Raw genomic sequence first — 16,142 nt, forward strand, 5'->3', positions numbered from 1 at the left:
TACCCCAGTCAACCCGAACGCACACCTATAAAATAAAAGTACACAACACAAAGTCCAAGAAAGGTTGATTCAACAGCATGTTCCTACATACTACGTTAGCTTTACTCTTGGCGACGGTAGTTTAGTGAGAAACACACCTATTACACTGCAATGAACCTGCAAAAAGATGTAGTGAGCCCAGTCACGTGACTAGAGGCCAGAACTATGACCAGGTCGAAAAACTTCAAGTTACAACACATTCAAAATTTACTTGACAAGGCCAGAATCAAAGTAGGTACAGATGATGAACTCCCTGATGCTGACCGTTGTCAACGAAATTGCAACGAAATTGCGGGTTGCACAGTAGCTTAAACAACTCAAGACGAAAAGATTTTAAGACGGATTTCTTCCCTTTATAAACAATGATAAACATTGTGTTCAATGGAAGCTGTGGCCCCAACAAACTTGTTTGGTGACGACCTCCCAAAACATCATAAAGGACATAACAGAGAGAAAAGAATTAAGCAACAAACTTCATGGCTCTGCCAAGCTCAACAGGGGTTTTCCTTCATCACCATTTTCACGTGGGGCCCACCATTGCCCTGGTAACATATTCAGGCCTTATGATTCATCTTACAAAGGTCATAAGAGAGTTGGCTTTTACTAGAGGAGGTCAGTCAGGCAATTATGGATCAACAGGTCAACAAAATTCCTAGTGCATCTGTATAAGTTAGGTCTCAGCTTCTCTGCAAATTACTCTGCCAGATCAACCCTGTCTAATATTGTGAAGACACCAGAAGGGAATAATAATCCCCCCTGTCACAACATATTCAAGAAGATTTTTCACTTTAAGGCCTTCTTTACCGTGCTATAATGTGATGTGGGACAGGAGAAGAGTTATCAACTTTCTCAGGTGTGGTAAAGACAACTGAATCCTTGCTGAAGCTTCTGTGAAGACTGAAGACAGTGAATTCAATGGCTCCATTTAACTGACAGTAGAAATATTGACATTTCTAACACACAGGTCAAGATCAGATTTGGGGACTTGTTGAAACAGACAGGGCATGGGTATCAACAGAAAGAATGATCCCGAACAATTTAGACAAAGCTTTGTATATTGTGGCCTTGCTAACTCAGTACTAATGGCCTTGAGGAGAAGAAACAACCTTATTTATAGCAACGCTGAAACCATACAAAAGGTTTCTTAGGAAACAATTACAAGATGGGTGAAGACAGTACTCAAGAATTCAGGCATAAATATGGACATTTTTAAACTTCATAGTAAAAGAGCAGCTTCAACAAGTAAGGCCCATAATCTAAAAGTGCCTTTAATACTGACTGAATGACTGAGTTTTGGTTTTACACAGCTTTTAGCAATATTCCAACAACATCACGGCAGGGGACACCAGAAATGGGCTTCACACATCGAACCCGGACGAGTCAACGCTTTAACCGCTAGGCTACCCCACCGCCCCGCCATTAATACAATCAAATAGGGAGTGTGTGTTTGGATGCTTCTTCAACAAACCAATATTACATGACAATGTTTTCAGTAATGTCATTTTACAATCTGGTATGTCATCTAGATCTGAGTAATCTCCTTGTCTGGATCTACTTCCCTTAAATTTGAAGATTTAGTCTAAATTTAGCGATGGGACAATGAGTTAAAAAAAATTCAATGTACTGTTTTGGAATACATAATAAATGTTATGAAGAAATGGAATTTGTATTTTCCGTTTCTATTTGGGTCACTGGCCCAGTTTTGAAAATATGCTTCCTGCACTAAGAATCTTAAGTGATTCTGATAGCACGATGTAGGGAGAGGGCGATATTAAATGAGACTTACCTGTAAGGTGAAGCCCAAAATTAATTCCACCAGCCTGTGAAGTACTGAGGGATTCCCACTCACACCCTTGATGGCTTGGAACTGTATTTCTACCCTAAAGACTGATGATTCAGCACATACACACAACTTACGTAATCCCTTGGTACTTAATAGTTTCTAATACAAACAAATAATTATGCTTAGATTGAAAAGGATATAAACCCATAAGTGCTCTAGGCATGTTTGAGTTACATACTGTCATGTATATATGTGAAAATCTAAACTGATATTTCTTATAAGAGTGAGTGAGTGAGTGAGTAAGATGGGTTTTATGCTGCTTTTAGCAATATTCTAGCAATATCATGGCGGGGGACACCACATAAGGGCTTCACACATCATGGGCGGATCCAGGAATTTTGAAGGTGGGGGCTGGGGTGGGGGTGTTTTCAGGGGTTGAATGCCCTGAACCCCCAATTGGCTCAGCCAACGCAAAAAAAAATCTTCAATGTCGTCTTAAGTCATGTTCAAAGGGTGTGTGTGTGTGTTGAACCCCCCCTCTGGATCTGCCAATGCACATTGTACCCATGTGGGGAATGGAACCCAGGTCTTCGGCGTGATGAGCAAATGTTTTAACCATTAGGCTACCCCACCGTCCCATTTCTCATAAGACTGACTGACTGAGGTTGGTTTTACGCTGCTTTTAGCAATATTCCAGCAACATCACGGCAGGGGACACCAGAAATGGGCTTCACACATTGTGCCCATATGGGGATTCGAACCCGGGTCTTCGGCGTGACGAGCCAACGCTTTAACCATTAGGCTACCCCACCGTCCCATTTCTCATAAGAACTTTGAGGATCAACTAAGTATGTTTAAACTTGTCAAAATCATACAGCTTGTATAGAAAGATGAACTTAAACATATCACTCACAGACATCATACACACTGTTCTCTAGGGGTGAAACGGTATGCCACAGTACAAGTGGAACAGCAGTATTTTGCCTTCAGTTCGGTATACCGTAATACAATCCAAAATTTGGTATTTCAGTTTTCGTACCTTATATTAACCTTTTAAAACCTTTTCTAAAAAGTCTAGAAATCGAATCAGTTTGTCAAAATCCATGCATTTCTTTGTTAGACGGCTGCTATTTTCCCAGAAGTAAGTTCTCATATACCGAACCGAAACGGACCTAACCGAGGGCTTTGTACCTCAATACGAACCATACCATGGTAAGAGCGTACCTTTTCACCCCCATTGTTCTCCATCTGATTCAAATGGTGTAAGAGTTCATCTGTCAAACAACAGATTCAGATACCGACTCACATCCATCTTTCTTGGTTCTAATGTGACACTTGAGATGTGTCCTTAGACTGCTGTATTCTGTAAATGATTTCTTACACTCAAGACACTGGAAAGGTTTTTCTCCAGTGTGACTCCTCATATGAGCCTTCAGATTGCCAGAAGTTGTAAATGCTTTCACACACACACCACACTGGTATGGCTTGATCCCAGTGTGAGTCCTAGTGTGGATCTGAAGCTGACCCGAACAGACAAATGCTTTCCCACACTCCGTACACGCAAACGGCTTGACTCCACTGTGATACTTCATATGAGTCTTCAGGCCTCTGGATGTTGTAAACGTCTTCAAACACTCACCACACTCAAAAGGTCTAATGCCGTTGTGACGTCTCACATGCGCCACCAGTTGGCTTGACTGTCTGAAAGCTTTTTCGCACTGGCTACACTTAAAGGGCCTGACACCATTGTGATAGTCCAAGTGTGATTTCAGACCACCTGACGTTCGGGAAATCTCTCCCGCACTCTGTGCACTGGTAGGGTTTGATTCCAGTATGAATCCTCATGTGTATTTTAAGGTCATTTGATCAGCTAAACCCTTTCTGACATTCACTACATTTAAAAGGCCTGATTCCACTGTGGCTACTCATGTGTCTCTGCAGGTCAGTGGATCATCTAAACGCTTTCTCACACTGACTACAAGTGTACGGCTTCACCCCACTATGACTCATCATGTGTCTGTGCAGGTCGTTGGATTGGGTAAACGTCTTCCCACACACACTACATTCGTAAGGCTTCACACCACTGTGACATCGTAGGTGCCTTTGAAGGTCACTTGATCGGATGAATGTTTTCCCGCACTCACTACACTCGTGAGACTTGTCTCCACTCTGAGACATCACATCTTCCTGGTCGTCTGGTTGTGTCAAATTTCTGTGACATCTTAGGTGGCTCTGAAGGTCGCTTGATCGGATGAATGTTTTCCTGCACTCACCACTCTCATGAAACTTGTCTCCGCTCTGAGACATCACATCTTCCTGTTGGACGTCTGCTTGTGTCAAAGTTCTTTCATAAGGACTGACGTCACCCCGACACCTCAACAGATCAAGTGTTCCAGAGTCTTGCTCACATTCACAATTCAACTTACCCAGCAGAAAGAAAAGTGTCAAACCTTTGAAGGTACTTGCAACAAGACTTCTACAGGGACAGAAATACCCTAAAGCTGCTCTGAATATTTCATATGCAGAATGGAAATTCCAAGTGTTGGAGAAATGGCAAAGGATCACTATGATCAAACATGCAATGTTCATTCCTGACATCAACTCCAACAGACACATTGATTGGTTTTATGTTCCTGAATTCTCTGATTCAAGAAGGCAATTAGAGGTCAAGAAGATTGACTTGCATGATTTGCTCACTCGTCACCGTTCAGCCATTTGCAAAGGGCACTTTTGACATGCTAAGAAGCTGCATTTCATTCAAGTAGCAGCCGAAAATTCAACCCCTTTAAAACTTGGAATGATGGAACAGCAACTGAACATGCAGTCAACTGACTCCGCCCTTATTACCTTCTCACAGAAAGTTCAGAACAGCACAGAGACAGCAGGCCACAGTCAGTACATATATAGATATCAAAACTTAAATATATCTTCCTTGTTTTTTAATAAACATGATCCAACAATTTGTTTGAGGATTTACCGGAGATGACTAGGAACCTATTTTAAATGGTATATTTCTGGAATGAAATTCGTATCAATACACGACTTTAGACAATATCACTGTTAATCTAGCTGCACACCACTTCATTAAACCATTATTTACCTAGGCTTTTAAAATGTTTATTATTGAACAGAAGGAAACAGTTGATCAAGGTTTTTATTGGGTCAGCTTACCTGAATACACCCATCGCTATACAGTGTACATGTGGCATTGTGATTCCTGTTTTCATGGTCTGTACTTGTAACGTTGAGTTATCTAAGCGGTCTGCCATACTTTGTAATTCAGTGGTTGTCAGTTTAATTCGTTTGAGTTATCTGGCTTTGTTGACAACTTGCTTTGAATGTATGCGAAATGTGGGCGATAACGATGTCTTGCGAACTTCCAAGTTATAGTGTAACCCTTTGATACATCATAATGTTGCACATATCAGTACGTACAAATGTTCTGAAAGAAATCTGTGTTATGACTGTGAAATTAGCATATGGTGCGATTTGAAATATTGTGGAGATGTGTGCGCTTACTGACACTGAGTGGATTGAGTGAGTGAGTGAGTTGGGTTTTATTCCACTTTCAACAATATTCCAGCAATATCACGGCAGTGCACTCTGTCTAATTCGGACCAGCTTGGGACCGACTAAAAAGTCCGAATTATACAGTAGTCCGAAGTACACAGATTTTAATGGAGTTATCTCCCTATTATCAGCAGAATTAAAATTATAAACTATTTTTCGCAATGTTATTGAAAACAACGATTCTCGGACACCTGCTTCGGCAGCGGGTCCACAATAACATTGTCAAAGAGCAAAGTAACGATGTTTCGAGGAATTCATGAAATAAATTGAATAAACTAATGAATGAAATCAACAACAACATTCATAAAAGTTGTCAAACGTACATATAAAATTACTATTTCCATCTTTTTGTGCGATCATGTAATGTAAGTCAAGTCACTGACAAGTGACATCTCGGCTCTCGCCGCCTCAATCTTCACGCTCGGACACGATGTTCAATGCGAAAATATATACATGAAGCATTTTTTGTCACAGGTCATAGCCTAGCACGATAAGTCGAATACGTTCCATAATTTACGTATAGGTAGCAATTTCTTACTTAATATGTTCAGAATAGCATTATTTTACCCAAAACTTTTGTCTAAATCTAAAAGTTTTCGTTTACGAGGACGGTATCCATTGCCGTAATATGATTGGCTGCCTTAGGTCATGTGTCTGATTTTGACCAATCACGACCCTTATAGCAGACTGTGGCGAAAAAGCGTCATTAGAAACCAATCTTTATCCAATAAAATCGCTTCTTACAACTGATTGATATCACACTGTGTCTGATGGCATCTTAAATGCATAGTGACATTGACACTGAGTTGACATGATCGGCTCAATTATAGTTTACAATTGGTGTTAGTCGCATCAAAGGTAAATAAGCGTTCACCGCTAGACCACGCGGTCTTGGCCAAGCGGACTTCCTGCTAAGTAAATAAGACAAAATACACAAACCAATCAACGGAATGTTTATTCAAGGTTTATTGGCCAAGCGGACTTCCTGCTCAGTCCGAATTATATAGCAATGTTTTTACATGTAACTACCTTATCGGGCCGACACTTTGGTCCGAAATCCGAAATAATGAGAGTCCGAGATACAGAACTTTTTTATTATGACAACAAAGAAGGATTACGTCGGGACCGTGAGTTCAGTCCTGTTTATACAGCAATCCGAGAAAGACAGAGTCCGAGTTTGACAGAGTGCACTGTAATGATGATGACGATAAGGAAGTAATATAGCGCTGCTTCCAAACAGCCTTTGCTCAACTGCGCTGAAGAAGAGAGAAAGAAAAGCCTATGAGAGGGATGTTGTGATCAGGTGGGGTTTTAGGCCTTTTTTGAAAGAGTCTTTGTAATTGATTTTTCTGATAGAGAAAGGGAGACTCTACCAGACCAATCTCAAGTCGCAAAAGGAATATTGTATCAAAACAATGTGGAACTTTTGTCTGTCCATTCAACTATAATTCTGTCTATATCAAAGTTGAGTGAAGCTCAACGGGATCAAGTGAGAAAAGCCATGGCCGAGATTCTACAAGGAGAGTCTCCTCAAGACATGTTGAAAAGTCTGGTTGTCTCTGAACTGTGGCATCTGAGACAGGGCTACCATCAGACGAAGAGACAGTGGCATCATGTCTCAAGATCACTAAAGACTTCCAGGACAAGACAATCATGTTCACGAATTTGTCCTGAAGAAAGTAGATATTTGGAATCGAGAGAACTCCTGTGATACCTGTGTCAGAGATAAGCATAGACTGGAAATAGACCTACAGAGGTGTGATGTTACCATTGCCAATCTCAAAGCGGACATCAAGCGAATCATGACATTGGAGACGTGTCAGTCGGAAATATCACAACTGATAACAAATGTCACAGTGACTTTTAATACCCCCCGTTCCTCTAAAAGGAACATCCAGACCATCTGTGTTGACAACGTCAGTGACGACACCTAGACCAGGGGAGGAGAAACGTAGGGTGCAGATCCAATACCTGCAGGGAAGATGGAGCAGGAAAGCGATTGAAACTTGAAGATACAGGTGAATACCCTGCTATTGAAGTGGGCTTCACACATTGTACCCATGTGGTAAATCAAGCCCAGGTCTTCGGCGTGACAAATATTTTAACCCTCAAGTTAAAGAAGAAAGGGTTCGACCTTAAAAATGTTTCGAGCTTTTATTACAGAAGAAAATTAAGCATTTTATTCCTTTTCATTATTGTAGCATACTTAATGTCTTTCTTTTAGCATAATACTTACGACAAAGACCTGGAAGTCACAAGGCCAGTCTGGTCACAAGAGGGTAGGGGTTGTCCAGACCACAACTGCAGGACAGGCCGAGTTTATAAGTACGGGCGTCTCCTGGATCACTGGATCCGATTCCATCAGCCCCAGGTGCACCTGTTCTCCTGTGGAACGTGTGGCAAGAACTTTGAGAAACGAAGGTGACTAAGGAACATGTCAGAACGCACGAGCCAACAGGAACCGTCACCACCGTCTCCTGGCAAAACAGGAGGTACGTTTGACCCATTCTCGACCCGTTAAAGAGTGGAATGTTAGGTCTTATGTAGGGGGATGCAAGGTTCAATATATTAGTGTTAGGTCGGGTCGGTAAGGTTCGGCTGAAACAGAATTGGTTTAGGGTGTTTTTTAGAAGAAGTTTAAAGGTTAATTGTTAGAAAAGGGTAATTTTAGGTTTCTTATACTAGTGTTAGGTCGGGTCGGGGGAAAATTAGTAGTAGGAAACGGAGTAGGATTTAGGTTATCGATTTTGGGTAATGTTCGGTTAAAACAGGGTTGGTTTGGGGAGTTTTTTAGAAGAAGTTTAAAGGTTTCATGTAGCGGGATTGTTAATACGCTATGTGAGTAGGATAACTGTGTCATTTATAGGTTGTTAAGTTTTTGTTTGTATTTTTCTACCTAATTTTTTTTTTAATAAACTATTATCAATGTTCATTTTGTCTCTGTTATTTCCCAATAGGCTTTATGCCCGATTCACGAACTGGTTTCCGAGTTTTGAACAGAGAACAAGTCAACCCGAACAACTCACACATATAAAATAAAAGTACACAACACAAAGTCCAAGAAAGGTTGATTCAACAGCATGTTCCTACATACTACATTAGCTTAACTCTTGGCGACGGTAGTTTAGCGAGAAACACACCTATTACACTGCAATAGACCTGCAAAAGATGTAGTGAGCCCAGTCACGTGACTAGAGGCCAGAACTATGACCAGGTCGAAAAACTTCAAGTTACAACACATTCAAAATTTACTTGACAAGGCCACAATCCCAGTGGTACAGATGATGAACTCCCTGATGCTGACCGTTGTCAACGAAATAGCAACGAAATTGCGGGTTGCACAGTAGCTTAAACAACTCAAGACGAAAAGATTTTAAGACGGACCTCTTCCCTTTATAAACATTGTGTTCAATGGAAGCTGTGGCCCCAACAAACTTGTTTGGTGATGACCTCCCAAAACATCATAAAGGACATAACAGAGAGAAAAGAATTAAGCAACAAACTTCATGGCTCTGCCAAGCTCAACAGGGGTTTTCCTTCATCACCATTTTCACGTGGGGCCAACCATTGCCCTGGTAACATATTCAGGCCTTATGATTCATCTTACAAAGGTCATAAGAGAGTTGGCTTTTACTAGAGGAGGTCAGTCAGGCAATTATGGATCAACAGGTCAACAAAATTCCTAGTGCATCTGTATAAGTTAGGTCTCAGCTACTCTGCAAATTACTCTGCCAGATCAACCCTGTCTAATATTGTGAAGACACCAGAAGGGAATAATAATCCCCCCTGTCACAACGTATTCAAGAGGATTTTTCACTTTATGGCCTTCTTTACCGTGCTATAATGTGACGTGGGACAGGAGTAGAGTTATCAACTTTCTCAGGTGTGGTAAAGACAACTGAATCCTTGCTGAAGCTTCTGTGAAGACTGAAGACAGTGAATTCAATGGCTCCATTTAACTGACAGTAGAAATATTGACATTTCAAACACACAGGTCAAGATCAGATTTGGGGACTTGTTGAAACAGACAGGGCATGGATATCAACAGAAAGAATGATCCTGAAGAATTTAGACAAAGCTTTGTATATTGTGGCCTTGCTAACTCAGTACTAATGGCCTTGAAGAGAAGAAACAGCCTTATTTATAGCAATGCTGAAACCACACAAAAGGGTTTCTTAGGAAACAATTACAAGATGGGTGAAGACAGTACTCAAGAATTCAGGCATAAATATGGACATTTTTAAACTTCATAGTAAAAGAGCAGCTTCAACAAGTAAGGCCTATAATCTAAAAGTGCCTTTAATACTGACTGACTGACTGAGTTTTGGTTTGATGCCGCTTTTAGCAATATTCCAGCAACATCACGGCGGGGGACACCAGAAATGGGCTTCACACATCGAACCTGGACGAGTCAACGCTTTAACCGCTAGGCTACCCCACCGCCCCGCCATTAATACAATCAAATAGGGAGTGTGTGTTTGGATGCTTCTTCAACAAACCAATATTACATGACAATGTTTTCAGTAATGTCATTTTACAATCTGGTATGTCATCTAGATCTGAGTAATCTCCTTGTCTGGATCTACTTCCCTAAAATTTGAAGATTTAGTCTAAATTTAGCGATGAGACAATGAGTTAAAAAAATTCAATGTACTGTTTTGGAATACATAATAAATGTTATGAAGAAATGGAATTTGTATTTTCCATTTCTATTTGGGTCACTGGCCCAGTTTTGAAAATATGCTTCCTGCACTAAGAATCTTAAGTGATTCTGATAGCACGGTGTAGGGAGAAGGCGATATTAAATGAGACTTACCTGTAAGGTGAAGCCCAAATTAATTCCACCAGCCTGTGAAGTACTGAGGGATTCCCACTCACACCCTTGATGGCTTGGAACCATATTTCTACCCTAAAGACTGATGATTCAGCACATACACACAACTTACGTAATCCCTGGGTACTTCATAGTTTCTAATACAAACAAATAATTATGCTTAGATTGAAAAGGATATAAACCCATCAGTGCTCTAGGCATGTTTGAGGTACGTACTGTCATGTATATATGTGAAAATCTAAACTGAAATTTCTTATAAGAGTGAGTGAGTAAGATTGGTTTTATGCTGCTTTTAGCAATATTCTAGCAATGTCATGGTGGGGGACACCAGATATGGGCTTCACACATCATGGGCGGATCCGGGAATTTTGAAGGTGGGGGTTTTCAGGGGGTTCGAACACCCTGAACCCCCAATTGGCTCAGCCAACGCAAAAAAAAATCTTCAATGTTGTCTTAAGTCATGTTCAAAAGGGGTGGGGTGTGTGTGTGTGTGTGTGTGTGTGTGTGTGTGTGTGTGTGTGTGTGTGTGTGTGTGTGTGTGTGTGTGTGTGTGTGTGTGTGTGTGTTGAATCCCCCCTCTGGATCTGCCAATGCACATTGTACCCATGTGGGAATGGAACCCAGGTCTTCGGCGTGACGAGCCAACGCTTTAACCATTAGGCTACCCCACCGTTCCCATTTCTCATAAGAACTTTGAGGATCAACTAAGTATGTTTAAACTTGTCAAAATCATACAGCTTGTATAGAAAGATGAACTAAAACAAATCATTCACAGACATCATACACACTGTCCTCTAGGGGTGAAACGGTATGCCACAGTACAAGTGGAACAGTGGTATTTTCCCTTCAGTTCGGTATACCGTAATACAATCCAAAATTCGGTATTTCAGTTTTCGTACCTTATATTAACCCTCTAAAACCTTTTCTAAAAAGTCTAGAAATCGAATCAGTTTGTCAAAATCTATGCATTTCTTTGCTAGACAGCCGCTATTTTCCCAGAAGTAAGTTCTCATATACTGAACCGAAACGGACCAAACCGAGGGTTTTGTACCTCAATACGAACCATACCATGGTAAGAGCGTACCTTTTCACCCCTATTGTTCTCCTTCATAAGATTCAAATGGGGTAAGAGTTCATCTGTCAAACAACAGATTCAGATACCGACTCACATCCATCTTTCTTGGCTCTAATGTGACACTTGAGGTGTGTCCTAAGACTGCTGTATTCTGTAAATGCTTTCTTACACTCAAGACACTGGAAAGGTTTTTCTCCAGTGTGACTCCTCATATGAGCCTTCAGATTGCCAGAAGTTGTAAACGCTTTCACACACACACCACACTGGTATGGCTTGATCCCAGTGTGAGTCCTAGTGTGGATCTGAAGCTGACCCGAACAGACAAATGCTTTCCCACACTCCGTACACGCAAATGGCTTGACTCCACTGTGATACTTCATATGAGTCTTCAGGCCTCTGGATGTTGTAAACGTCTTCAAACACTCACCACACTCAAAAGGTCTAATGCCGTTGTGACGTCTCACATGCGCCACCAGTTGGCTTGACTGTCTGAAAGCTTGTTCGCACTGGCTACACTTAAAGGGCCTGACACCATTGTGATAGTCCAAGTGTGATTTCAGACCACCTGACGTTCGGAAATCTCTCCCGCACTCTGTGCACTGGTAGGGTTTGATTCCAGTATGAATCCTCATGTGTATTTTAAGGTCATTTGATCGGCTAAACCCTTTCTGACATTCACTACATACAAAAGGCTTGATTCCACTGTGGCTACTCATGTGTCTCTGCAGGTCAGTGGATCGTCTAAACGCTTTCTCACACTGACTACATTTGTACGGCTTCACCCCACTATGACTCATCATGTGTCTGTGCAGGTCGTTGGATTGGGTAAACGTCTTCCCACACACACTACATTCGTAAGGCTTCACACCACTGTGACATCGTAGGTGCCTTTGAAGGTCGCTTGATCGGATGAATGTTTTCCCGCACTCACTACACTCGTGAGACTTGTCTCCACTCTGAGACATCACATCTTCCTGCTCGTCTGGTTGTGTCAAAGTTCTGTGACATCTTAGGTGGCTCTGAAGGTCGCTTGATCGGATGAATGTTGTCCCGCACTCACCGCACTCACCACTCTCATGAAACTTGTCTCCACTCTGAGACATCACATCTTCCTGTTGGTCGTCTGCTTGTGTCAAAGTTCTTTCATACTCGGTCTGTTCATAAGGACTGACATCACCCTGACACCTCGACAGTTCAAGTGTTCCAGAGACTTGCTCACATTCACAACCATCCCTCACTATGTTAACTTCAGCATCTGACTTCAAGAAACAAAATTGAGGTAATTCTTTCCCACACTCATTACTCTGAGGCTCAACAGCACCGCTAGACATCATATGTCCACATGTATCAGAAGATAACTTGATCATGAACATGCTTTCCCAAACTCAATTCACTGAAAAATAGTCTTGATTCCCTACTGACACATCTTGTGCCTCTGCAGGTCACTTGTACACGATTTCTCACACTCAGATATGGTCTGTCTCCATTGCAGTACATCAGGTGTTTCTCCAGGTGCCTGATTCAGTCAGTGCTTTCCCACACTCCCTACACTGACATGGCTTGATGGATTCTAATCTCAAATGCTTCACAAGATTAATTCAATAATTGCTATCAAGTGTTTTGCGTAATTTTCCCAAGATTTATTTCTGTACTCTGCTTTCATCTTCCATAACGGTGATGGAGAAAGATTTCTTGAATATTTTATGCTGACCTCAAATAATGACTGTCATCTTCTGATACTTCACTGAGAAGACCACTCCAGATTAAACTGACCAGATTACTTGGCTCTCAGCCTTGTTGTGGAAGCTCCCTGGAGTAAAAGAATGAAATAATCACAATTCAGCAATTGACCATGAAAAGGTGAAGCAGTTTCGGGAAGTTTTAGAAATAGATAGAACATGAACCATTTATGGCTAATATCTTTACTGAGTGCGAACATAAGATGCATACTGGGCTTTAGACCAATGAAGTTGCCCCCACCCATCTACCTGATAGGTGACCATTAAAGGTCTGGGTTAGAATTGGTCTCCAGCAAATCATGCTTGTCAAAAGAGGCAACTAACAGGATCGGGTAGTCAGGCTTGCTGACTTGGTCGAGACATGTCATTGTACCTTGGGGTATGAACCCTATAAAAAAATCAACTTAGTCAGGAGGGATGTCCCACGACCTATATAATAGCAAGTTCAAGTTCACAAGTCATAGTTTCATTCCCTATGAATCTACTGTAAAAGAAATACTCAAATAGTCACACAATCAAGTATTCGAGGTTACTGTATGACATATTATTTCACGAATGGCATGAGAAATTCTAAATGGCGATAACTGTTACAGTTAGTTTTGAGAAAACATCTATTTATACTGTCATGATTCACTTCCCGCCGCGTCATATAAAAACATGATCCGCGGCAGTGAACGGACTGGACACATCAGTGAATAGCTCATTAAGTATCATAATTAATTCTGTTTCATTAATTTAACGAACGGCAGAGTAAATTTGTAAATACCGCTAAAATATGGCGATAACTGTTCGCTAGCCAGTACAGACTTGCTTCGTATTGTGTCGTAGCACTACACAACTGCTGATACCTGGAATTGATAGGGAAGTGGGGTAAGGTGGGTGTGTGACCTTTTGTATGTGCTTTGATTACCATGATTAGTAACGGTTTACATATTGTGTTTGTGATTTCTATGCAAGGCTTTTGGGTGGACACAATGGAAAACAAAATGGTTAAGGCCCTGTGAAACAGGCAATCGCCACACCTGTGTCTGCCACTAGCCTTATCTTCCATCCGGAGGGGGTAGGGTAGTCTGTCTCACAGTCCCTGAACCACATTATTTTCCCTACTGCCAAGCCAAGCCCTCTCTGCAGTGCTAAAGCCCTAAATAAAGCAAGTCTAGATTCCCTCAGGTTCTGAATCTCTGGTCTCCCTGGGGTTCCTTTTCAATTTAAATGGGCTTGTTTGTTACTATCAAAATTATATATATTCAGAGACTAAGCATTAGTCTAGTGGTAGGGGTGTAAGAAATTGGGAGCAGGAGGGAAAGTGACTCACGAACTGTTTACAAACAGTCAATTTAATTTATGTTTGAAGGTCTGCACAACACTTGGTTTGTTTACTACAAGATGAGTATATTCTATTTATCCCCATTCCAAATTCCATTCCAAACTCCATTCCATACTTTACACTATGCCCTTTTTTGACCCCTAGACCTATATCACATGGATTGGATATTCGAAAATGTGGAAATCTATAAATGTCTAAAAAATGCTTTAATCTCGTTTTATAGCTAAAACACATGGAAATATCATGAAACGGCCCTCCTATTATCAGAAATTTGCGGGCCGCTGCAAATGATATTGGACCGCTCAACCTTAACGACGGGCCACTATCAGTTCTGTTGTCAAGTGCCGTCATAGTGGGTGCGTCGGTTCATTCGACATTGGCTTTGGACTGGCACATATTCTGGGTCAAACAAGTCAAAGCAACCCGAATTCCCGCTTTAAATAGCGGTAATATTGGCTTTCTTGTTGGTGCTAACCTCAACAATTGCACTGTTAATGTTGCTGTTGGACCAAAACCGAACACTGACATGGTTTGGCATGATGCAGGCTATGGTCTTGTCAAAGGCCAAGGTCGAATATTGTCACTTTCTGTTGTGACGTCACTTGAATTGTTCGATGACGTAATTGCATTCGGGCAGTCAACCCCGTCATAAGTTGGTTTTGAGTAAACTTACAGTCAAATTCCTTCATTGTTTCCTTTTTCTTTTCAACACAAATTCCATGTATTTAAGCAATAATAACGGTAATGCTATTTTTTTAGGGCATTATCATTTGCAGAAGCCCTCAGTCTTTTACAACTGCCCTCCTTCGTCGGACAGTTAATGGAAGACCTCGGGCTTCTGCAAATGATAATGCCCTCAAAAATAGCCTTACCCTTATATTATCTGCATGACTCATCAATTTAACATTACTGTGTTTATTCAAAGGACTTCATTGCTTGAGTATTTGTTTATTTATATATATATATTTATTTACACTATATATTTATTTATTATATTTTTTACTTTAATTGAGTTTTGGAGCAGCTGACTGAACCAAATCGAACCTATTTGACCAAGATATTGCGAGAGCCTCCATGCGGTACGTCCTATGACTATGTCCGCATCGTGTCTCTCGGCAAGCCAAGATAGGGCCTATCCAAAACAGATGACTTGGCTGATTTCGGGTGATGGCCTCTCGTATATAAAGTACATATTCTGGGACATTACAATTACGCAATTTGTTTTCAACGTTTAGCGCTATAAATTATAATTGAGAACAAAATAGTGAAATTTCAATTTTTATTTATTTTTTATAAATGGTCCCTAACTTGTCCTGTATGGTAACAATAAATACAGTCCCTCACCAAGTGGCATAATGAAAGTGGTCTGGAAAATATACAATATATACCATTTGCGTACGGGTGTTAAATATACTTACATTCCACAACAAATGCCACATCACCGCGACAGCATACCTCTGCCACTAATGTGTCACAAATTATCTTCCCCGCGAAGTATGCGTGTGATAACGGCTTCATCCAAAACGACGCTATGTGGGTCTCCAAAACGGCCAATATTGCCACGTTATCATCAGATCTATAATGAATGAATGTTGTTGAATTCATACCATGATCCTCGATCTATGAGGCCTGTGATCCCACTGACGAAAATATCATTTGCTTAACATTTAAAGAGGTACCATAAGTTATAATTCAATAACTGAACCTAGATATTTATAGAATGCCCTTTCCAAAATTGTGCTTAAATGTGCTTTCAGACGTAGGCTTGTGCAAAG

At 41.0% G+C, this 16,142-nt stretch overlaps 2 protein-coding genes across 2 annotated transcripts; both read right to left on the minus strand.

Moving 5' to 3' along the window:
- Positions 1-2,588: 2,588 nt before the first annotated feature.
- Positions 2,589-5,411, minus strand: LOC124286987 (zinc finger protein 501-like). The gene is made up of 2 exons (XM_046723454.1): positions 3,810-5,411; positions 2,589-3,634 (listed from the first exon to the last, which is right to left on the minus strand). Exons 1-2 carry the CDS (start codon positions 4,436-4,438, stop codon positions 3,100-3,102), a joined length of 1,164 nt encoding a protein of 387 aa, XP_046579410.1. The 5' UTR covers positions 4,439-5,411; the 3' UTR covers positions 2,589-3,099.
- A 5,955-nt stretch (positions 5,412-11,366) lies between these two features.
- Positions 11,367-15,856, minus strand: LOC124286989 (zinc finger protein 501-like). Its single transcript, XM_046723455.1, has 2 exons — positions 15,786-15,856; positions 11,367-13,111 (listed from the first exon to the last, which is right to left on the minus strand). Exon 2 carries the CDS (start codon positions 12,672-12,674, stop codon positions 11,367-11,369), a length of 1,308 nt encoding a protein of 435 aa, XP_046579411.1. The 5' UTR covers positions 12,675-13,111; positions 15,786-15,856.
- Positions 15,857-16,142: the final 286 nt, after the last annotated feature.

The sequence above is a fragment of the Haliotis rubra genome, unplaced genomic scaffold (genome assembly GCF_003918875.1).
Source record: "Haliotis rubra isolate DU_JTF1 unplaced genomic scaffold, ASM391887v1 Scf398, whole genome shotgun sequence".
In the NCBI taxonomy this organism is placed as follows: domain Eukaryota; kingdom Metazoa; phylum Mollusca; class Gastropoda; order Lepetellida; family Haliotidae; genus Haliotis; species Haliotis rubra.